The following is a 23,733-nucleotide window of genomic DNA, read 5'->3' on the forward strand; positions in this document are numbered from 1 at the left end:
TCCCAAATTTCCAGATGGATGCTAGGAGATGGGGTCCTCTCGCCAAGATACCTAATCTGGCGCCCGGCTAAAAGGAAAACCAAGGCAGCCAGAAATAGTCTTCTTTTTTTTTTTTGAGAAAGATTAGCCCTGAGCTAACTGCTGCCAATCCTCCTCTTTTTGCCAAGGAAGCCTGACCCTGAGCTAACATCCGTGCCCATCTTCCTCTACTTTATATGTGGGACGCCTACCACAGCATGGCTTTTGCCAAGCGGTGCCATGTCTGCACCCGGGATCTGAACCGGCGAACCTGGGCCACTGAGAAGTGGAATGTGCGAACTTAACCACTGCGCCACTGGGCCGGCCCCAGAAATAGTCTTATAGACCAAGTCCTCATACAGCTGGAAAACAACAGGACAGTATGCAGAGGAGTGGAGCATCCAAGGTGAGGTAGGAGACTGAAATCACAAACTAATACAACGTCCCTTAGGAAAAACAAAACCTGTATAAAAGGAACAGGCCTCGCTTGCCTTCTCTTCTTTAGAATACAAACGTGCTGGTCATAAGAACTCTGTTATGTATCTAAGGAGATAGTCTTGGATTATCTGAATGGGCTCGATGCAATCACCAGGGTACTGATAACGGAAGGAAGATAGCAGGAGAGTCAGAGATGTGACAACAGAAGCAGAATCAGAGTGATGCATCGTGAGAAAGGTTGGACTGACCACTGCTGGCTTTGAAGATGGAGGAAGGGACTATGAGCCAAGAAGTCAGGCAGCCTCTAGAAGCTGGAAAAAGCAAGAGAATAAATCCTTTCCTAGAATCTCCAGAAGGTTCTGGACTTTAGCTCAGTGAAGCCCGTTTCAGATTCCAGACCTCCAGTACTGGATGATAACTATATGTCGTCTTAAGCCACTAAGTTTGTGGTGATTTGTTACCGCAGCTATAAGAAACTCATAGAACCCCGTGGACTTTTTCCTTGTGCCGGCAGAATAAAGCTTGGCTTCGTGTGGCTTTACTCCTCTGCAGTCTCACCTCCGATACCCCACCTACATCTCTGCGGTCCAGCCACCCTGGCCTTTCACAATCTTCTGACTTGGTTTTTTCCTCTCTCTCCATGCACCCCTGCAGCTAGTTACCTCTTGATCATCCTGCAGATCTTAGCGACAAGGTTCCTGGGGACATCTATTCAAGAAGCGTTTACGGAGTGCTAGGCTCTATTCTAGAGGCTGGGAATACAGGACAAAACAAGAAGGGCCTCTGCTGTCCTATGGGGGTGGAGGCAGACCAGAAATAAGTACCCAAATGATTAAACAGGGTCATTCCGGACAGTGCTGACTGCCGTAAAGAAGACCAAATAAGGTGCTGTGTTTACGAGCAATTTTAGACGGGCCATCAGTGAGGGCATCTCCAAGACAAGCCATTGGAGCTGAGACGTGAACGATGAGCAGCCTCTGGCCATGAGAAGAACCCCTTCCTCAGAGGGGACTTTACCAAAGCCACAGGCCCTGTCAGCCCTCCTTGAATGTCTCTGTCACAGCACTCACCTGGTGTTATGGACTGAACGGTGTCTCCTCCAAATTCCCATGGTGAAGCGCTAACCCTGACATGAAGGTCTTTGGAAAGAGGGCCTTTACAGAGAGAATTAAGGTTAAAGGAGATCCTAAGCGTGGGGCCCTAATCCAACAGGACTGGTGTCCTAGAGAAGGGGAAGAGACATCAGGGACGTGTGTCCCCAGAGAAGGCCATCTGTGAGGACAGAGAGAAGGTGGCCATCTGCAAACCAAGGAGAGAGGCCTCACCAGAAACCAACCCTGACGACACCTTGGTCTTGGGCTGCCGGCCTCCAGACTGTGAGGAAATTAATCCTTGTTTAAGCCACTGAGTCTGTGCTATTTCATTATGACGGCCCCAGCAGACTGACACCTGGTTTGTAAATCTACGTCCCCCCGACCACTACAGGGGCCACCAGTTACTCTCCCTGCTTCCCCTCTTGTCCCTTGTATGGCCCAGGCTATACACAGTAGCCTGAGAGAAGTTTCTAGAAGGTAAATCAGATCACGGCACTCCCAATTCAGATGCATTGATGAGTGACACCTGTGCCACACAAAACGAACTCCGAATTCCGAGATGTGGCCCCTCTCTGCCACTCAGTCCGTCCTCCCCTTGCACACACCAGCCACAGAGGCCTTTCCTGTTCCCCAGACACCTAGCTCCAGCCTCAGGACCTTTGTACTGGCTCTTTTCTCTGCCTGGGGCCCATTCCCCATCTCTGCATGGCTGTCACCCTCCCAGAGGCTGTCCCTGACTCAGCCCCTCATCTTGAGTGTAGCCCACAATTCACCGTCACATCACCCTGCTTCTGTCTCTCTGATTTTCACTGTCCAAAACGGTCTTCCTTGTTTCCTTGCTGGTCGACCCCGCCCCTCCGCCGCCCTCTCCTCCCGCCGCCCCCCATCCCCATCCCATTATGGGGCAGGGACTCTGCCTTGCCCACTGTTGAGCCACAAAGCGCAGCGCTGGGCCTTGCCCACAGGGGCACCGGCTGTTACAAAATAACAGGTCGACGAGGTGACACTTGGGCGGGACCCGAAGGACAGGGAGCCAGGCGTCTAGAGGTCCGAGGCTGTGTTTCCACCGCAGACCTGCCACTGAGCTCCACGCCCCCTTTCCTCTGCAAGAACGGGGACAATAATGGGTGTTCTGAGGTTCCCAAGAGTTTCTATTTGCAGAGTAGGAAGCGCTGCATAAGGAAGTGCCAAACTCCCCGGCCTCTCAGGGGAGGCCTCCTGCAGCCCGAAACTAGGTCAGGTCCTGCTTAGCCGCGGGCCCGACTTCCCGCTGCCCAGAAAACACACACGGGCAGCCCCGAGTTTGAGTCACACGGCAGCCTGCCATCGGTCATCCGGACAAGGGAGACTCCGGGCATCCCTGGGTCCCTCTAACGGCTGCAGCGGCGGCCCCAGGCCAGCGAGGCCCGCGCGCTCGACCCCGGGGCTGCAAGAGCGCCGGCAGGGCCGAGAGCCCGCGCCGCTCGTGCCCGCGCCCGCCGCTCGTGCCCGCGCCCGCCGCCGGCCCGACGTGGCGCCGCCGCCCCCCCCCGCCCCCCCGCGCCGACGCTCGAGGGCGCAGCCAATGGCGGCGGCTCCCGGGCGGCGGGCGCGGCCTCCCACCAGCAGAGGGCGCCGCGCGGGCGCGGGGAGCCGCCACCGCCGCCGGTCGCCGAGCGAAGCTGCGAGCGAGCGCCCGGGCCGCCGCCGCCGCCGCCGCCGCCTCCGCTGCTCCTCGCCGCGCACCGCTGTCCGCCCCGGCCGGCGCGGCGTCCCCGCAGGTAGGTGGGCCCGCGCGCCGCCGCCGCCCCCTCGTGCTCGCGCGCGGCCGGTAACGGACGGGGGGGGCAGGGGCGCCCCCCAGCGCGCGGGCCGGGCGGGCCGGGGGTCCCCACCCGTCCCCTCCCCTGCGGGGCGGCGGGCCCGGTCTGGGGCGCGTCTACGCCGAGCGGGACGAAGCGGGTTGTTGCTGCCGCGCCCGCCCCGCGCCGGCGCGCATTTCCGCTCCAGGATCCCTCCCCGCTGGGCATTTCGCTCCAAAGATGGTGTTTTCATTATTCGCGTCCGTCCCGGCGATCGCGGGCCCCCGGGTCCCGGCTCTTGGGCTTGGGGGCCGGGAAGGATGCGCGCGGGGTGCCCTGCTCCTTGATTTCGGGTGCGTCCCTCTTTCTCGGGCGCGCGGCGAGGGGCTTCCTGGCTGGTGGATGCGGAGGCGGCCGGGGTAGGTCTCTCCTCCCCTCCCCCTCCGCCCCGTAAGGAATGGAGACCTGTCAGTTCCCATTAGCGTGGATTTCCTGTTGGGGATGGTCATCGCAGGGGTGTGGTCAGGCCGGACAGCGCCGCCTGGCCCTCGAGGCTGCGCCTGCGCCCTGATTGGGGCACTTTATCCGAAGTGGGGGGATTTCCCCGTCCCCCACCCCTCCCCGCCCCCGACGTCGAGGAAGGAAAGGAGGCGCCCATGGTGGGGATTTGAAGACCAAGGATGTGCTTGTGCTAGGCCTGCGCTGCCCGGGAAGGTGGCCGCGGGCCACATGGGACTGTTGGGCACTTGGAATGTGGTTAGACCGAACTGAGATGTGCTTCCGGTGTGAAAGGGGCACGCCCGAGCTTAGACACTTAGTATGGAAAGAAAAGAGTAAAATGTCCCATTCATACGTTTTTATGCTTAAAGGGTCCACGTTGAGATGATAATATTTTGAACATATTGAGTCAACTAAAATATATTCATACGGGGGCTGGCCCTGTAGTCGAGTGGTTAGGTTCGCGCTCTCTGCTGCATGCGGCCCAGTGTTTCGTTGGTTCGAATCCTGGGCGCGGACATGGCACTGCTCCTCGAGCCACGCTGGGGCGGCATCCCACGTGCCACGGCTGGAAGGACCCGCGACGAAGAATATCCTACTGTGTACCGGGGGGTTTTGGGGAGAAAAAGGAAAAAAAATAAAATTAAAAAAAAATGTATATATATATTCATACAATTACGCTCACTTTTTTTTTTTTTTTTTACTTTTGTTGATGTGGCTACTTGAAAATTTAAAATTAGGTGTGGGGTTCGAATTTTATTTCTATTGGACAGGGCTGAGGTAGAGCATCGAATTGAATGGGGGCGGGGTGGCTGGGAGCCTGTGCCATCTGCTTATCTTTTCCTGCTTATCTGATGGCATGTGGCCGCCTGTCCCCTAGGCTCTCAAGGAACCACGGCCTCTTCCTTCTCACGCTCAGCTGAGCTGAACTCTTGAGCTGATTGCACAGTGAGGATCTTGCCCTAATTTGCAGAGTAATTCAAGTTAGTGGACAGGATTTTCTCTCCCTGCTGTGTACCGGAGTCTGGAAATACAGTTATGAGGTCCAGCTCAGAATCAGATCATGAGTTACTGAGGCCGAATATTTTCAGTATTTGGTGTGCGTTTCTGCAAAGAGCCTGTTGATTTTCAGGGCCTCTGCCACCCAAGTGAGCTGGAGAGTTGGTGCCTTCATCAGAGTTACTGTGACTTTTGCTTATGGGCTCATCATACCCTGAGCCACACCCTTTTCTCTTCCCATTCCTCAGAGACTGTCAGTTTATGCCAATAAAAATGGTGGTTGTCAACCATATTGTCCCATAATTCTTAATTTTGATTGATTTTAAAACCTGCCAATTTGAGTGGTTTAAATTGATGTTAGAAGTGGGAAAGGATCAATTATGAAAGAATCTCAACTCTAGGAATGGTGAGGTGACTGCTGGATAGTTTTGAGCATTTTAATAAAGGATGAGACAGAAAAAAATCGGTCTGGAGAAAGTGTGATGTGTGGAAAGTTGTTTTCTAGAGCCTATCTTGAAGTGTTTTGTTTTAGTGAAAATGCTTTTTCTCCAGAATCTTAGGTTTGAAAGTGAAATTTGTTTTCTCTAAAGCATGAGGTGTTTATAAACCAAGAAAAAACTTTAGCTAATATTTTTAGAGTGGAGAAATATTACAATATTAATCCAGAAGTTTAAAAATTAATGCTTGTGATAATACATGTTTAAATTCGCCAAAAAAAAAAAAAAGAGGCTCATTAAGTGAGGTGATTTTCTGTAATGTAAAAAACCAGACTACTTACCAGGTTTTGTCCCCACAAGAAATTTGCGTTTTTATTTTATTATGAGTTTAGCAATGCATTGTTTAGTTAATTAATGTTAATTGGTTAGTTAATGTCACGTACCTTGTGAAGCCACAGGAACCAGGTAATGGAACCAGCAAGAGAGAGGCAGAAATTTTCTATTTCACAAATAAAAAAATGGAACCTTTGTATTTTATTAGAATACCTGAATTTGGAGCAAGATATTAATCTGCCACTTTAAAAGACCTCGCCTGCAGTCTTGGGCATGTCAGTGACCATCTGGGTGACCCTGGGCAAGCTGTTTGTCTTGGAGATTTCTCATCTTGTTGATTTGTCCCGTACAGAATTGGTGTGTAGGGTGAGATGTTCCCCGGGCCTTAATAGCGCTGGGCAATGTAGGAGGCATCCAGCGCATGTTGAATCTGACAGTCGTTTCAAAATGAACTGCTCTTGGCGCGAAGGTGGGTCGGGTGGGGATGGGGGACCTGGAAAAAGTATGAAATAACCTTCCTGATGGTTATTTAGCACAGCCTCCATTATGAAGTTTTCATTTTCAGTAAAGGGGAAAAACTGTCTCGTAAAGTATCCAGTACGAGATTCATTGTTTCAAGAAGTTGGTCAAACATCTGTAATAATGTTGCACTACCTGGGTTTGTAGTCTCTGAGTGTCGTGTTTATCCACACACTTTTATAAGTGTTACCAGAGTGAGCTCGCTCAAGATAGGGTTGACAGTAATGTTCCTTTAACTACTTTTTGTTTGTTTATTTACTTATGCCTTGGCACAGAGAGGCTTGAGTGAGGATAGAATTTAATGCAGGCTGGTAACTATAATTTTTCACTTGAAACTTAGGAATACCTTTTTAGGCAAAAATCCAAGCACCGTCCAGCATGCCCTGGGGTACTTTCTCTGGTCCTGTGTCCGTAAGTCTTGTAAGTAAGGCTGTTTGATATTTATTCCCTGTACCTAGACACATTATGTTAGGGGCCGAGGTATCTCCATGTGAAGCTGTTCCCTGCCGTCGTACCCTAACTCCGTGTCCCCTGCATTCCTGTGAAACCCTATGCTTTGTCTAAGTTGCTTTAAATGATGGCTCTTGAACAGTCACTGTGCGCATGCGTGCGTGTGGGGGTGTGTGTTTATTCGGTTCCTCTCGAGTGGCTTTCAAGTGCCCACCTGTCTGTCAGAGCTGCACTCGGCTTAGGGAGCCGGGCCCAGGGCCAGCTTCCACATCCTCGCCCTCTCCCAGGCGTCAGCGGCACTTACGGAGCAGAATAGCACTGTGGCTGAGAGTTTAGGCTCGGATCCACCTGTCTGGCTCTGGAATCTGGCTCGGCGGCTTCCTGGCTGTGTGATCCTGGGCTGCTGGCGTCACTTCTCTGCTTCAGTTCCTCATAGTGCCTATCTCTTAAGGTTATTATGAGGATTAAATGACTTATTCCGTGTAAAGCCCTGAGAACAATGCCTGGCATCTAGTAAGAGCGTTAAGGGTTAGATATTATTTCTGTCTCTATAGTATGTCGCACTTACCTTGGTGTCTTCTGCTGCTGGGAGCTGGGTTCTAAAGTTACGGTGGGAGGCCAGCCTCTCGCCGATTGAAATACATTGTCTAGGTACCGGCACTGTTCCAGACTTCAGGGCAGTGAGTTTCACCGGCAGGCGCTGAGCGTGTACTTAAGGAATTCTCATGAAGATCCGGGGTGCCTCTGTCCTTACGTCAAACTTCAGAATTAGCAAATTTACGATCAGCTGATTCCAGAAAGACGATGTCCCAGCTTGCAAGGGTTTAGTTAATTTAATGAAATTCACATATAATTGAATTTCTTGCTTTAAAGTGTGCTTTTGAAAGCTCCTCCCCCTCCCCATTTCCTTTTCGTTTTGGAAGAAGGGGGAGGGGGGGTCTTGCTTTTCAGCTGTTGGCGGTGAATGAAGCCCATCACTGCATGGCTTCGGGGGTCATGGCGGTTTCAGGTTCCTCTCTGTCGCTGTCACCAGCTGATTCCCATGGTGCGGATTCACTCCCCTCCTTGTTCCCTGAAGGGTCACGGGGGGAGTCCACCACAGCCAGCTCGCTGTGTCCAGTCCTTTCCTCTCGGACACCCTCCTTTGTCGTGCCTGCCTTTGTGAACAGTTGTACCAGGTAACTCTTGGGCCTGTGAACATTGTGTGCAGCATTCTCTTTGCTTATTCATTCATTCACTCACTCATTTCATTCAGGTGTTTGTTGACCTGGACCCAGATATTGTAATACAATCAGTACTAAGAAAGACAAGGTACCTCTTGAAGTGAATAATGGGGTGAGGATGGGATGTGGTGACAATTGAGGGTCAAGGAAGGCCTCTGACAGTGACATTTAAGCCAAGACTCCAGGATGAAAGGAGCCAGCTCTGTGCAGATCTGGGAAGTGTGTTATGGGCAGAGGGAACAGCAAGCACAATGGCCCAGAGGCACCGAGCCCTTGGCTGGTTCTGGGAACCCACAGAGGGCCAGTGTGACAGGGGCTGAGTGAGTGAATCTGGGTGAGGGTGGCGTCACAGTAAAGAATCTAGATTTTATTCAAGCTCCTGGGCAGCCATTGAAATAATTTAAGCCAGAGTGTAATGATCAATTTATGTCTTTAAGAAAGCATTCCTTTTGGTTTGTGTGGGAAATGGGTGGAGGAGGGGTCGTGGCGAGGACAGGGAGCTGAGAGCAGAGGCAGGAGAGAGGGGGTTGTGACATCCACGGAAGAGATGGTGTGACTCTGGCCGCCGGGCCAGGGGTGGCCAAGGAGCACTTGGGAGTGATCAGGTTTGGGGGGTCCTGCGCACATTTTGACGGCATCACCAGTCGGCTTTGTCTGTGGATGACTGGATGTGGAGTGTGAGAGAAGAAAAGAGGGTGACGCCAGGTGTCTGGTCTGATCAACTGGCCACGTGGTGATTTCGTTGTTGCAAAGGTAAGACTGGGCAAAGGGTTAGGACTGCGAGGTGGGCCCAGGATCAGGGGCATTCAAGTTAGGAATGCTGATGAAATTCACAAACAGGCCCAGAATTGCGTGTGTGATAAAAGTGGCCTTACACGGATCAGTGTAGATAGATGACCTTTCTGTGAATGATGTGTGGGCAACTGGGAGCTATTTGGGAGGGACATATATATATATATATCCTTACGTCACTCCTTACAGTAAACGAGTGGATTCGATTAAAAAAAATTTTTTTAATGAAACAGTGAGAGTGCTAGAAGAAAACGTGGAGAATGATTTTATAATCTCAGTGGGGTGAAGATATTTCTGAGGATGTCAAAATCCAGAAGGCATAAAAGAAAATATTGAGAAATTCAGCTACTTGAAGATAAAACTTCTGCTGTCAAAAAGTACCATAACTCAAGTCAAAGGATTGACGTCAAATTGAGGGAAATAATAATACCACCACAAAGGACTACTTTCCTCAGCATATAAAGAGCTTTTCCCATAAATAAGAAAAGCTCACCCTGGAAGAAAAATGGGCAAAAGGTATGAGCAAATCATTCACAGAGAAGGATGTCCATCCAGATGGCTCTTAAATCTGGAGAGATGTTCCGCCTTGCTCATGACAGAAAGACAGAAACAAAACCCACCACTTTGTCACACTTCTTTCTCCTGCCCTTGGTTGACAGAGCTGAAAACGTTTGAGAATTCTTTGGTGAAGGAGTGAAATGGGACCCTCGTGCCCTGTGGGTGGTAGGGCTGTTTGGTGTAACTTGGCAACTGCTGGCAAAAGAAACCAATGTGTATACCCTTTATGCTGCAGAAATTCTTTAAAGGTATACATATCTGAAATGTCCTGTGTACCTGGTGAGCTTTAAAGATTGGAAACGACCAAAATGTCCATCACTAGGGGCCTGGGGAAGTTAGGGTGTAACCACATCGTGGGACATGCTACGTGGCTGTTAAGGATAAAGCAGTAGCTTTGTGTGTATCGATAGGGAGGGACTTCTAAGGTCAGGTACTGGGTGAAAAAAGCAAGGTACGGAACATGTTAGGAGCCCCAGTTTGTATAAAAAATAACATATGCACAGGATATTTTTAACTTGTTACTTTCGAATAATTATAGATTCCTGGGATGTTGCAAAAGTAGTGTATGGAGTGTGTATGAGTCCCATGAACCCTTGATCCGATTCCCGAGGGGTGCGGTGTTATATAACTGTCGAGCATTATCAAAGCCGGGAAATTGACATTAGTGTCGTACTGTCCGCCAAACTACAGACCTTATTCAGTTTCCACCAGCTTGTACACGCACTCGCGTGTGTGTGTGTATCCATGTAGATTTATCCCGTGTGTGGTTTCATGTAACCACCACTGCAATCAAGATGCAGAATTGTTCCACAGAATATCTTTGTCGGGACACATAAGAGCCTGGTGACAATGGCTGGTTGGCCTGAGGAAGGGCAGATGGGTGGCTGAGTGACAGGGTTAGGAAGGAGACATTCCTTCTCACTGTCAATACTGAAATACTACTTTAAAACAGTTTGCGATGCATACCAGCATGCCAGTAGAACAGTCACATAAGCGGAGGGTGTGCAGCTCTGCTGGGGGTGGACGTGGGCGTTGTCGGGGGCCCCAGGTGAGGATGGCTAAGGTCCGGGCAGTGTGGGAGGTCCTGGAGGGGCGAGTGTGGTCAGGCTTGAGAAGGGGGCCTGATGAAACCCCAGGCTCTCCCGTTTAGAGGTCAGCAGGAGAGGGAGCCCCATTTTCAAGAAGGGAGTGGACACCTGTCACGTGCTGCTCAGTTTGAGTAAGAAAAGTGGCTGTTGGATTAACTTTATTGAGTTCTTCTTCATTTTAAAATTGAGGCGGATTTAACTGGATCCAGAAATAAAATGGTGTGTAAAGCATGTATCTTTTTCTTTCTTTCTTTCAAAACTGGGGTAGGGGAGGTTTATTTCCCAGATAAAACCAATCTGTGGTGGAAAAAAAATCAGAACAGTGGTTGCCTGAGGTGGGGGTGGGGAAGGGACATTGAGAGAACTTTCTGGAGTGACAGTAATGCTCTGTATCTCATTTGGGATCTGGGGTTACATGAGCGTACCATTTGTCAAAACTTGCCTTAAAATTTGCACATTTTACCTTAAAAGAGTGTAAACAAATATTGAACTCTACTTAATGATATGTATGCTAAAGTGTTTACTTGTGAGTTAGAATTGATGTCTGCAACTCGCTTTGCAGCTTACCAAAGTAATGTGGATGGATGGAAGGACAGGAGGATAGGCAGAGGGCTAAAGACGGGCAGATGTGATAAATACAGCAAAATGTTAATTGTAGAAGGTACAAAAGGCATGTGTAGGTATATGGTGTTCATTGTGAAAATTTTAACTTTACTGTGTGTGTAAAAATTTTCATAATAAAACTTTGGGGAGAAAACTCCAGAAGATGAAATGTTCTGTAATGTTACATTTAAATATCGCCTGATATTATGTCCCCAAATGTTTAAACACGTGAAGGAGGCGGGTATTTCATGATGTTAAAGGAGTTTGCGTCGTCGTATTTCCTCCTAATCATTTACTTGAGTTGTCAGCCCTTTGCCACCCGCCGTTTGTCCGCTAGAGGTCAAGGTTCAAGGTTTTCCGTAACTTGGTGGATTATCATTACCCAGCAGCCCACAGATTGACACCACCGGGGAACCTCAAACTAATTCCACACCTGAGGACAGAGGTAGGGAGAAAGGTGTGGCATTCAACAGAAAAAGGGACTAGTTCCTGCTATTGGGTTTTCTTCCTTTGTCCCCTCCTTCCGGCCCAACTGCCGTTGCCCCACTGCTTCTCTGGGGGCCTTTGAGCTCTGAGGTTCTGACTCGGAGTCAGCCCTGCTTTAAATAAACTGGGAAAAAGCTTGGTGGTCCCTGAAGTCATCTTTCCAAGGAAGGGCTCAGAGCCTGCGTAGACTTTTTTTAATACTTTAATTGTTTTCCCCCAGAGATAATTCATTTACAAGGGTAAAAAAAAAAGCTTTAAACGCATGCAGTGAAAGGCACCGTCCTACTCCTGTCCCAGCCCCCAGTTTTGTGTCACTGCTGGAGTTTTCCACGTTTCCCTCTGGAGCTCTTTCGTGTGTATACAAGCAAATGTGAATATATAGTCCCCTCTCCCTTTTTTTTTTTTTTTTAACGCAACAGGATCATATCGTGGACGCTTGTTCCTCAGCTTTTTTTTTTTTGCACAGTTTACTCAGCCATTTCCTTTTTGATAGACGTCAAATTAATTTTCAATCTTTTTTCTCTCACAATAGTGCCTCCCTAAAGAACTTTGTACATACAAGTATGAATTTAAAAAATTTTTATTATGGAAATGGTCAGAGATGTCGAGTAGAGGAGCATAATGTACCCCTATATGGCTCCCCATTGTCCGGCTGGGACAGTTACCCTATTTTGAGTGTTCTTGTTGCGTTCCCACCCATTCGTCCCCCTTTAAGCTAAACTGTCTTAAAAGCAAATTCCAGAAATAACGCCATTTTATTTCAGTGTCATGGGCGTTTTAAACTTTACTTTGGAAAATTTCAAACATGTACAAGGTGGAAAGAAACCCTGTGCTTATCACCTCCCCCCCTTTTTTTTAGTTGCTGGAGTATTTTAAAGCAAACCCCAGATATCATATCCTTTCACACGCAGACGCTTCAGTAAAGTACCAACTTTTAGGTATAAGATCAAAATATTTAGAACTGACAGTATTTAAAAGACAAATTAGCACCCGTCACCAGCCTTTGGGGCATTCCAGCCTCCACCCGCACCCCTACACTTTTAAAAAGGTGGATTTAAAAATAAAACTTCAGGTGGTAAGCAATAACGAAACTAAAACATTTCAGCTATGTACTTGAAACATGGGTGTGCTTTCCCTATTTGTCACGTGGGCCCAAATACACGGTTTATGTGACAAGATGTCTTCTTAGGTTTAGATCTCAGTAGTTCTCATCCAGGAGTGGTTGTGTGTCGTCATCCCCCCCCCCCCCCAACCCTGCCAGGGGACATTTAACGCCGTGTGGAGACATTTTTGTTTGTCACATCTGAGGGGAGCGGATGCTACTTGCTTCTAGTGGGTGGGGGCTGCTAATATCATGCAATGCACAGGGCAGCCCCATAATAAAGAATTATCTGGCCCAAACTGCTGAGGTTGTGAAACCCTAGTTTAGGACGCTGGGAGGTGATGTTTTATCACAGATCTCTTCCCTGGGTCTCCTGTGGCTTGCTGGGAACTGCTAAATGAACATGAAAAGTGGGGGAAGATACCAACAGCACTGACACATGTTGACATTTGCCAGTGATGCATTGAAGGTAAACCCTTACCTTCCAGAAAGTTCCAACAGAAGTAACTTCATTGAGATGACTTATTCTATCAGTTGTGTCAACAAGGATTATTTCAGAAGTCTGTGTAACAAAATACGTGTAAGGTTTTAGCCTCCGCTCGCGAGGAAGTCAGACGCCTGCGGAGGCAAGTGGGTAGGAGCCCTTTCTTCTTCTGGAGAGCTTCCAGAAGCAAACAAGGCCGAGACTGTTCCAGTGGCAGCTTACGCGTGCGTGCAGACAGGGAAGCAACAAGACCTGTGGTTGAAGGAGGGAAGAGACGAGGGGGAGGCGAGAAGGGACTTTTCATGGAGATTATTGAGGACGAGCCCCACAGTCTCAGGGCCGGGCAGCCTAGGGGAGCGTGGAAGCCATCTGCTGCTGTGTGCTGGGCGACAGGGACCTCCCAGGGCACTCAGGCTGGGTTCCTGGTGTCCGGGACCCAGGAGTCAAGTCGGCAGCATGGACGTGTCCACAGCTGAGTGTGTGACGGGACCGCCAACGATGGGCGTTTTAGCTGAGGTCCAGGGGCCCCAGCGCCTTGTGTGACTCTGTGCCTTGCTTCTTTCCAGATTGCTCGTTTAGAAAGTGGATGTGCGGGGTAACATGTCCAGTGTGTCCGAGGAGAGGAGAAAAAGGCAGCAGAACATTAAGGAAGGCCTGCAGTTTATACAGTAAGAGTTCAGTTCATACCTCGTGCTCTCGTCACCCAGGGATTCTTGTTTATATGCTGTACATTTTGCAGAGGTTGAGATCTTTAGTTTGTGTAATAAGTCCTGTTAACTCAGGTTAGAAACTAGATATTTTTTGTTCCAGTAGTGTTTTCTGCTCTTCTGCACTGGATTCTTTGTGTCCTGAAGTGGGTCTTACTGAGGCTGATTTTTAGGGCTAAAGTCCTTTCATAGCCCTGAAAATGTTAGATGGAGAAATTTGAACCTAATCTCCTAAGAACACTTCTGATGAGTGAAAACCGACTGAAAATGAACATCTTGTCAGCACATGGGGCTTTTCTGATCAAACATTTCTGTTAAGAAGCTTGGTCTCTAACTGGCCGCCTTTCTTTTTAGTTGAAGTATTATTGACATATAACATTGTCAGTTTCAGGTGTACAGCGTAGCAGCTGGATAATTACAAACATTAGGAAGTGACCATCACGATGAGTCGAGTTACCATCCGTCTCCCATAAAGTTGTTCAGTATTACTCACTATATTCCCTGTGCTGTGTATTATAGCCCCATGTCTTGTGTATTTTATAACGGGAAGTTTATACTCTTAATCCCCTCCACCTATTTTGCCCCCCGCCCCGCACCCCTGCCCCTCTGGCAACCACCAGCTGGTTCTCTGTATCCATGAGTCTGTTTCTGTCTGACTGGCCTCCTTGAAGCATTTCAGGGTCTGGAAGCCATGGCTTCAGTGGACGTGACTGGGCAGGAGGCCTCTTTGTTCCTCCCAGGAAGGAGGCGCTCTTCTCTGTGCTACAGTAAATTGGATCGAGTAGTGTTAGTGGTTCTATACTCTTTTTAAACTTTTTTGGCATATGAAGAACCAGACCTTCTTTTAGTAACAGGAGATTTGAAAGGAACATGTACTTACTCAAGAAAGGACCAAAGAATCATTTTAGATTTTTTTTCATGACTGCAGTTGTATGTGAATAATGATAGTAAAGGAGAAGTGAGTCTTTAAAATGTGCTTTGAACCAGTGAAAAGGTAATAGAACCCCACCCTTAAGATGACTTCTGGATAAACAAATCCTGATAGAGCCTGATAATTAACACTAATGTGTTTCTTCTCCGTAGGTCACCGCTGTCGTATCCAGGAACACAGGAACAATATGCGGTAATGACGCTGGGAGGGTCTGCTCGCGAGCCCCGCACGTAGCTTGTGAACTATAATCTATAGCAGGGTCGGCAAACTGCAGCCCCGTGGGCCAAATCCGGCCCCTCTTCTGTTTTTGTAAATAAAGTTTTATTGGAATACAGCCACGACCATTTGTTGATGTATTATGTGTGGCTGCGTTCACAACATATGGTTGTTGAGACAGGGACCATATGGCCCACAAAGCCTAAAATACTTCCTTTCTGGGCATTTACAGTAAAAGTTTGCTGCCCCTTATATATAGGACAGCATTGTTTTTTTTGATATATCTGGACAGTTGTCCTGTATTTTCTTTCCTGTATTAATTTAACTTAGAGAAGAGAAGTTCTAACAGTCATAAAGAGTGGATAGTAAGAGGGAAGAGCTAGTGATGAATCTGTTAGACGCTAACTGGTTAGAAAGCCCGGCTCTCTGGGTCTTACACTCCAGGCCCTCGTCTGTACAGACTGTTAGTTCACTGTGGCTTTGTCCCTGAGGGTTTTGATGCTCCTAAATGCCGCTTCTTTGACTCTACCTCTCTCTCTCCCTCTCCTTCACTCCTCGGTTCCCTCTTCCTTCACCCCCTCTCTCTAGAAAGATGGAGAATCATAGAGTATTAAGCTAGAAATGACTTGGATTGGTCTTTTCACTTTACAGTCCTTTCTTTTTACAATTGGGGAACGAGGGTCCAAAGGGGTTCAGTGGCGTGTCACAGGTCACCTCAACTATTGAACGTTGATCTGGCCAGTTTTCTTTAATACTTTCGTCTGCTTAGATATGAATTCATAAAAGGAAACCAAGAAGAGTTGAATATTTATCTCATCTTGTGATAGGAAAAGACTTTTAAAATATTAAAGCAATGGTAGAAATTGTGGAGGAAACTTAAGAACCTTTGTGTATACCAAAAAAATGTGTATACTTATTTGGTTACAAAAAGGTTTAACCTTCCTTCCCCTTAAATCAGTAAATGACTTGAGCAAACATTTGCAGAAGAAGAAATACAAATGGTCTGTAAACATGTGGGAAAGTTCAGCCTCACTGGTAATCAGACACGCAAATAAAAAGGACAATTTTTCACCTTGAAATTGGTAGAGATTTTATGTGCACGCACACACACGTGTGCACATAATCCACCGTGTCGGTGGCGTGCTGTGAAGCAAAGCCTGAGAAGTATTTGTTGTTTCTGCCTTTTTTGGAAGGCCATTTAGAAATGCTAGTCAAAAGCCTTAAAATATTCATTCTCTTTGCCCTAGAGTTCCACTGGTAGAGATTTATCCTAGGCACAGAGTTGGAGATGAGAACAAATATTTACAAGGTGCTTTTGCTGCATGCCTCTTCATAATGAGATACTGAATTTTCTCTTGAAAAAGCAGTAAGGTGAAAACCCGAGGCGAGATGGCAGTGGCTTGGCCTGGGTCGCACAGTTTCTTCCAACAGTGCTTGTCACCCTGTCGAAGAATTTCCTCTGAAGTTGCAAATACAGAGATTACAATTTACTCATACCCCAGCTTGTTCCATAAGGTCTTCAAGTGGTAACTTGCTTTTTCTTTTAGGTATATTTGCGGGCTCTGGTGAGAAATCTTTTTAATGAAGGAAACGATGTGTATCGGGAACGTGATTGGAACAGCTCGCTGAGCCAATACACGGAAGCTTTGAACATAGCTGATTATGCAAAGTCTGAAGAAATTTTAATCCCTAAAGAAATAATTGAAAAACTACATATAAACCGTATTGCTTGCTATTCTAATATGGTGAGTTGTGATTTTTAGAACAATGCTTCTAGAAAGAAAAAGCGTTTTCACAACATAGTACATTAATAAAAGTCAGTTTCCTGATTGCAGTTTTTAAGAAAGATGTATTAACTGCTCTCAGCATGGCCTGAAGCTTTCAAAAATCAGCTTTGGACAAATATTTAGGGATTTTAAAAATAATTTACTTCTTAGTTACTGGTCCTTGGAGATTCCCATTTGATTATGGCTTTTGGGAGTGTGTCTGCTTCTAAAAGAAATCAGCCTTGGAAGAAACAGGTGTTCGCAGATCAGCACATATATCAGGTGTCTGTCTGCGTTGGCTCCACTTCCCCTTAGTCAAGCTTTACTTACTTCTCTTAGGACCTTTTAAAATTAGCCTTCAAAACAGTAATTAACCTTCAAAAGAATTAACATGTGCTTTTCACATTTCCAAGCTTAAAAAGCGATGTTGTCATGTGCTTCTAATTTCCACTGTGGACCTCCAGTAGCATTTACCCATGCATTTTAGAAAGGTGACCTTGTTGTCTCCTAGGTCTTTGTTAAGGAGCATTCATTGATGACGTGTTTTCTATAGTGTATTCCTCATTGACTAGCTGTCAAATGGGAGTTCCGTTTCCGTTTGACACTTTAATGAGCTCCACAAAGCGGTAACTATGGCAAGGAGGACAGGAGCGTGACACCTGGAGACATCAGCTATGGCAGGAGAGTTTTATTTCTTGATCTGGGGCCTTTATGGCCAAATGTTAACATCGTCTGATCGGAGTGGTGGGGGCATGAGTACTCATGATTTTCTTTCTACTTTGGTGTATTTGAAATTTCATAACGAAAATAATTTTAAAAAGAAAACTAATACTGCTAACTTGGAGTTTAAAAGGAGGATAATAGACTGGGGTTTGCTTGCATTTGCGGGAAGGCACCATGCAAGAAATGAATTGTTTGGTTGCTAACTTTGTATTTTGTTCTTACCAGGGTTTCCACGATAAAGTTTTAGAAGATTGCGATACAGTCCTCAGTTTAAATGCCACTAACTGCAAAGCTCTGTATCGGAAGTCGAAGGCTCTGAGTGACTTAGGAAGATACAAAGAGGCTTATGACGCTGTGGCCAAGTGCTCCTTAGCCGTGCCTCAGGTGTGGGATGCCTATCTCAGTTCGTTTGTTTACATCCTAGCCATTTTATTGGTTCCATGTGGAGGAATGTTAAAGCGTTACATTTTCCAGCCATCAACCAGCCTCAGCTGGGACTAATTGCTCATGACGCAAGTGTCTTGACAGAATCCAAGTTGGAACATTTTTCCTATTCGTCTTCACATTTAGTAAATACAACCCTCCATTAATCATATATTCTCACTTTTTTCAGGATGAACATGTAATAAAACTAACTCAAGAACTAGCTCAGAAATTGGGATTCAAAATAAGAAAAGCATATGTTAGAGCCGAGGTAAGCCGAGTTCTCTCCATGAGGCATTTTCCTCTTGTTTTGTGATGTGGAGTCAGTTCTATTTTTAAGTTTGTGTCTGTTTTTGCTTTCAGCTCTCCTTAAAATCAGCTCCTGGAGATGGCCCTCCCAAGGTAAAGTTACTCCTCCTGTAAGAATCAGAATTTTTTAAAAAAGAAGAAGAAAATATAGAAGCATTAGCAGTTCTGCTTTTAATTTTTTTGGTTTGTCTCTATTTTGGAGACTTTTTTATTCCTGAAACATGTAATTGGCCAGAGCTTCCTCTCCTGTAAAAAGAAAGCAAATAACTCGAGGAGTATCTTCTCACCAGCATTTCCTGCAGTTCAGTGGGGCATTTTACAAGATGTAAGAGATGTGAGGTTTATTAGAAAGAGTGGCTCAGGGCCAGATACTAATTTGGGAAGTCATTGGTATAAACACAGTTCACAAGGTGTTTTTTTTTAAAGACAAGTCTTGGAGCTGTTAGGGTGCCGTTGTGAGATGGAGAGTGAGTGGTGGCTAGCCTAGTCCCTCCGGAACTCACATGCTCCTGAATGTCCTTTGGGAAGTCCTGGTCCACAAGAAATAAGTGGTGGGAGTAAGGATAGACCAGCACCGTGTAACACCACGTATTACAAAGGTTTCCATATTCCATTTATTTCTTGGATGTTATTAATTAGAAGGGAGTCACGTTTCTGTGAGGACCCGCCTTGCTCTCTTAGAGTGACTTTTACAGATTGCTTCATAGTTTAGAATCTTGAAAATACTATGATCCATTATTTGGTTTAATTTCTAGGCTTTGAACTGTTCTGTGGAAGATATTGAGCCAGGTATGTTTTCACGTGTCATCTTAATCTGAAAAGTGCCAACTTTAGACATTGCATACATTATAGTGTCGTCAGATAGGATTGCTATGTGGTTATTAGTATTAAAGCAAGAATAATTTCGAAGACCACCTTTGTGCTTCTGGATCTGCTGGCAAGTGATTGACAGTACTGAATGTCAGTAAGCAGTCATTGAACGCTCTTTATGACCCTCCCACTATCTAGTATCTGCTCAAAAGGGGTTCAGGCATTTTGAGAAAGAAGGAAAAGTTTTCACAAGTGAATATGTCAGTTCCTGGGTAAAACAGATTATTTTTAGAATTCCTTTTATCCTTTTATTTGAATTGCTTTTACTGTTATATGTATCTATTTTTATAATTGCTTTCATATTTTTACCTAGCTCTTCATTTTCTCTTTGTTGGCTATTGACACTAGTATCATGTAAGTGCACTGAAAATGAATGAATACGTTTCCGTCCGTGTTACAGATTTATTAACTCCAAGGCAAGAAGCAGTTCCTGTTGTTTCTATACCTGCATCCAGTTTTTCTCACCAAGTTGGAAGTGAGCTGGCCTCAGTTCCTATTATGTCCTTAAGTTCTATTTTGCCACTGCAAGTGGACGAGAGCTCTCTGCCATCTACAGTGTTGGCAAACGGAGGAAAGATCCCCTTCACTATGCCAGAAGCTTTTTTAGATGATGGAGATATGGTCCTTGGAGATGAAATAGATGACCTCCTTGATTCTGCACCTGAAACTAATGAAGCCGTTATGGTAAATTTCAGTGTTACTCTTTTCTTCTGAAGGCAGGCTTAATTTGTTTTAAATTGTAATATAACTTGCTAGCTATTTTCAGTATTGCCTATAAACTAAACTTTGAGTTATTTATGTTGAAAATTACCTTTGTCCTTCTCTGCTGGCAACTGGCTAATTTGGTCATCTTTGAAATAAGAAACATATTGTCTAGTAATTAGGCAATTTTTCTTCAAGTCATGTTGGGACCGTGTATTATGGAAAGGGTGAATTCAACATTCTGACGGAGAATAGCCCTGTGATGTTTAAGGAAAAGAAGTTTTGTGGACTAAAGACTTCTCACTCCTTAAGGATAATTCTCTAGTAACCATATACCGTAAAGCGCGGGTCAGCACACTATAGCCCACAGGCCAACTCTGGCCTGCCGCCTGTTTCCGTATGCCTGGCAAACCTAGAATGACGTTTACGTTTTTACATGGTTGGAAGAAGGAAAAGAGGAGAATGATATTTTATGACACGTGAAAATATTTTATGACACTGCAGTAACAGAATCGAGCAGTTGCAACAGAAACCATGTGACTTGCAAAGCCTGAAATATTTAATGTGTAGCCCTTTACAGAAAATGTTTACTGACCCCTGCCACAAAGTATATTAAAATAGCAGCAGCAGTAATAATCATATGATGGATGGTGATGAGGGGGAGATTCAGAGCTGGTTTCCAGGGTGGTGAAGTCGGTGGTGTGCTCATGGAGTTGACTGAGGGAAGGAGAATGTGTGAAAGGCAGGCAGACCGGGTTTGATCTTTCCGGCTCTGTGCTCTGGGGCAAGTTACTTCACCTCTCCGTCCCTCAGTTTCCTCATCTGTACCGTGGCGATCGCAGTAGGATATATCTCAGAGTTATAAGAATTAAATAGGTAGTGTATCACATAGGATGAGGCACATGGGAGCTCTCAGTAAACTGTTGCTTTGATTTGGGAGGGGAAGGTAGTCTTCTGTGCTTGTGAGACTGTAAGGTCACAGCTCCAGAAAGATGCTGCCAATCCTCCAGGCTTCTCCAGCTCCCTTCTCTTGAGCACCTTCCTTCTGCCCCAGCCCCCACACACATCCTCACAATTCCTCCTTAAAGAAGCCGGTTCTCATGAGCCTTGTGGTCAGTGAGGGTGGGGAGTCACAAGGAAGTTTGAAAATGAAACATGAATGTCACATTTGGATTACAACAATAATAGACATTGCATCTTGATCCTTTTTAAAAACCGAGGTTGAGAAAAGAAACTCTGTAGCTTAGATCTCTCTACAGAGTCTTGATTTTGATTTCAACTTTGTGACAGAGCATAATTACCCAATGTAATCATTTGTTTTTATGTGCTGATGTTAAAACAGTTCAGGCAACTTGGAACTGAGTTTCAATCTTGTTTTCTTCTCTAGCCATCCGCTTTAGTGAGAGGACCCCTTCCGACAGCCAGTGTCGCCCCTAGCATACCCTTTTCGGCGTCTCTGTTGGGCACCTTGCCCATTGGTGCGAGGTATGCTCCGCCACCCTCCTTCTCAGAGCTGTATCCACCTTTGACTTCATCCTTAGAAGATTTCTGTTCTTCTTTAAATTCATTTTCGATGAGTGAATCCAAACGAGGTAAGAATCAAGCCGTTTATGTAAACAATTGCAGTTTCGTTGTCTAAAAAAGTCAATTTGTGTTTGACAATTATTTAACCAATTCTAGGTAGTTGGTCCTTGAATTATTTTCATTGTGGCTGGAAATAGAAAAACTAAACCTTCAGTTTTAAATTCAGCTGGACTTAACTGTGCCATTGTGGATATCAAGAAGCAGAGGCGTGAGATAGTCATGGATGTGGCACTGTTTTTTTTATCAGATGGTTTAAGCTGGGTGTCTGTTGTTTGGGGAGGTGAAATGACTTTCAATGTTCTCTCCAAGAAGTGTACCCATCTTAATGGGTCTTAATGACAGATTAGCTTTTTAAATTCTGAACTAGGCAAATATTTAGTTGAGACTAATTTAAGATCAGTGTTCAGAATGATAACAAGCAGAGCCATGTGTTTCAGGCTTCATTCGTTCAGCTCAGCGAACTATGCCTGAAGCCTGCGTTTTACAAGGGATTGCTGGGGTTTTGGTCTGACTCCTGTTTCTGTAATCCTAGGTTTAATATATTCTTTTCAACAATAATGATAAAAACCTTCATATTTTTCTGAGGCATAGTTACATGGTTAAAGGGACAAAAATCAAAATAATTGATTTAAAGATTGACAGCTGAAGTGACTCCAATTTACGGGAGACAGAAGAGCAGAGAGGAAATAATTGAGCGGTAGACTAAGAAAGAAAGTAGCTGAACCTCACTGATTTCCTTAATGTCATGGTGAGCTCCTGCTTCATATTTTCAAAAGAAGAGGCTCTTTTCCCATTTTGAATATGAACTATTCTTTAGTCATTTTTAGTAGTCCCACTTTGTAGGCCCTGCCTTAGCTTCTATCTTTGAAAATAGCTTTTTATTTAAATTTGTTCATCTAAGGGTTATTTATGCCCTTGGTTCCTAGAGGAACGGAAAGAGTCTGTAGTCCTCTGTGAGTGTCAGGAGTGAGCGAGAAAGCTCCCAGGAGCTGGGCTGGGAAGGCAGCGTGGGGGCCACGGTCAGCTACGAAGGCCTGGTGTTCTTGTTCCATGATTAGAGTGAAAAGGTCTGTTGAAGTCTTTTTATTATTTTAGATCTGTCCACCTCAACTTCTAGAGAGGGAACATCGCTTAACAGCAGTAACTCTGCCCTTTTACTTGTAAGTGCCACTTCCTCTTTTGTAAATGCATCGCTTAAATTGAAAATAGGTCTTTTACTTAAGTAACGTAGTTATCTGAACGGACATGACGTTCTCCCTTGAATTTCGTGTGTGCCGGGGGAAATAGCGTTAAATAAGACTGCCGGGACGTCCAGTAGTGAATGCTCTGTTTAAGCCTGGCTCCGTCATAGCAGATTAATCGCCATAGCAGACAGCGTAAGAGGCTTTAGTGCAGGAGAAACACAGCCAGGAGACACGGCATCAGGGCGTGCGAAGGGTGTTTGCTGTTGGAGCAGAACAATCACCTATCACTTTAACGACTCCTGGAGGAGCCCAGAGTGTGGGGGAGGGGCCTCGAGACCCAAAGAGGAAGATGTAGGAAGAAGGAGTTTTTAAGTAGAAGCCCATTAAGGACAGAATAGGACCAACTTCAGTCGGTGAAGAATGTCTCATTTGTCAGATGAATTCGTTTCCTGCTCTGGCGATAGTGCAATACTTGTTGGCTGTCTTTTGTGTTTTTCTCCTTGTTCTTCTTGCAGATGAATGGACCAGGCAGTCTGTTTGCTCCTGAGAGTTTCTTGGGGATTTCAAGTCACCCTAGAAACGACTTTGGCAACTTCTTTGGAAGTGCAGTTTCCAAACCACCTTCATCAGTGACCCCCAGACACCCCCTTGAAGCAACCCACGAACTGAGACAAGCTTGCCAGATCTGTTTTGTAAAATCAGGTCAGGACCAAACAAAGGAGCAGACAGTGTTAAACTCATCAATAATGTGGGAGTTCTGGGGCCCGCCCGGTGGCGCAGCAGTTAGGTTCGCACGTTCTGCTTTGGCGGCCCAGGGTTCGCCAGTTCGGATCCCGGGTGTGGACATGGCACTGCTTGGCTCGCCATGCTGTGGCAGGCGTCCCACGTAGAAAGTAGAGGAAGATGGGCATGGATGTTAGCTCAGGGCCAGTCTTCCTCAGCAAAAAAAAAGAGGAGGATTGGCAGCAGTTAGCTCAGGGCTAATCTTCCTCAAAAAAAAAAAAAGAAAAAATCTGGGAGTTCTTAGCAGTTTGTAAATATGTGTGGAAGACACCAGCTAGTGTGACTCTTCAGTCCCTACTTGAGTTCTTTCTCAAGAAGCAGCAGTGACTGATTTGGGCTCTTTGGAGTCTAATAGGATAAGTCTCTGCTCTCCTTTGATGTAATTTTGTTTATAGAATCATATGGCATAGAATATTTACCTGCTTTTGAAATCTTAAGGAAAGTTTCATGCAATTTGTCATGTTCTAAGTATATGTTTAAGAACGTGATCATTTTCAAATAGAGCACCCTAAGACCAGTGTATGATATTGTGTCTGAAAATTAAAGTACTTCCTCTGGGTTTGTTTCATATCTTTACTCCTAAGTCAAGTGATATAAACACAAGTTTTTCTAAACTGGACCCAAATTCATTT

The 23,733-nt window shown here is 45.9% G+C and overlaps 1 protein-coding gene across 3 annotated transcripts in view; it reads left to right on the top strand.

Annotated features, from left to right (window-relative positions):
• Positions 1–3,084: 3,084 nt before the first annotated feature.
• ZC3H7A (zinc finger CCCH-type containing 7A) overlaps positions 3,085–23,733 on the top strand; it is a 33,475-nt gene continuing 12,826 nt past the window's right edge. The window contains exons 1-12 of one of the 3 annotated variants that reach the window (XM_023616306.2): positions 3,085–3,310; positions 13,470–13,571; positions 14,694–14,733; positions 16,305–16,502; positions 17,472–17,630; positions 17,860–17,940; positions 18,033–18,071; positions 18,734–18,767; positions 19,249–19,532; positions 20,938–21,142; positions 22,230–22,294; positions 22,834–23,020. In XM_023616306.2, the coding sequence (XP_023472074.1) occupies positions 13,504–13,571; positions 14,694–14,733; positions 16,305–16,502; positions 17,472–17,630; positions 17,860–17,940; positions 18,033–18,071; positions 18,734–18,767; positions 19,249–19,532; positions 20,938–21,142; positions 22,230–22,294; positions 22,834–23,020 (1,360 nt within the window). In that variant the 5' untranslated portion in view covers positions 3,085–3,310; positions 13,470–13,503. Of the gene's footprint in view, positions 3,311–3,391; positions 3,751–13,469; positions 13,572–14,693; positions 14,734–16,304; positions 16,503–17,471; positions 17,631–17,859; positions 17,941–18,032; positions 18,072–18,733; positions 18,768–19,248; positions 19,533–20,937; positions 21,143–22,229; positions 22,295–22,833; positions 23,021–23,733 lie in introns of those variants that run through there. The other 2 variants (XM_001491187.5, XM_070231009.1) reach the window with 2 other exon arrangements.

Source organism: Equus caballus, chromosome 13, assembly GCF_041296265.1.
Source record: "Equus caballus isolate H_3958 breed thoroughbred chromosome 13, TB-T2T, whole genome shotgun sequence".
In the NCBI taxonomy this organism is placed as follows: Eukaryota; Metazoa; Chordata; class Mammalia; order Perissodactyla; family Equidae; genus Equus; species Equus caballus.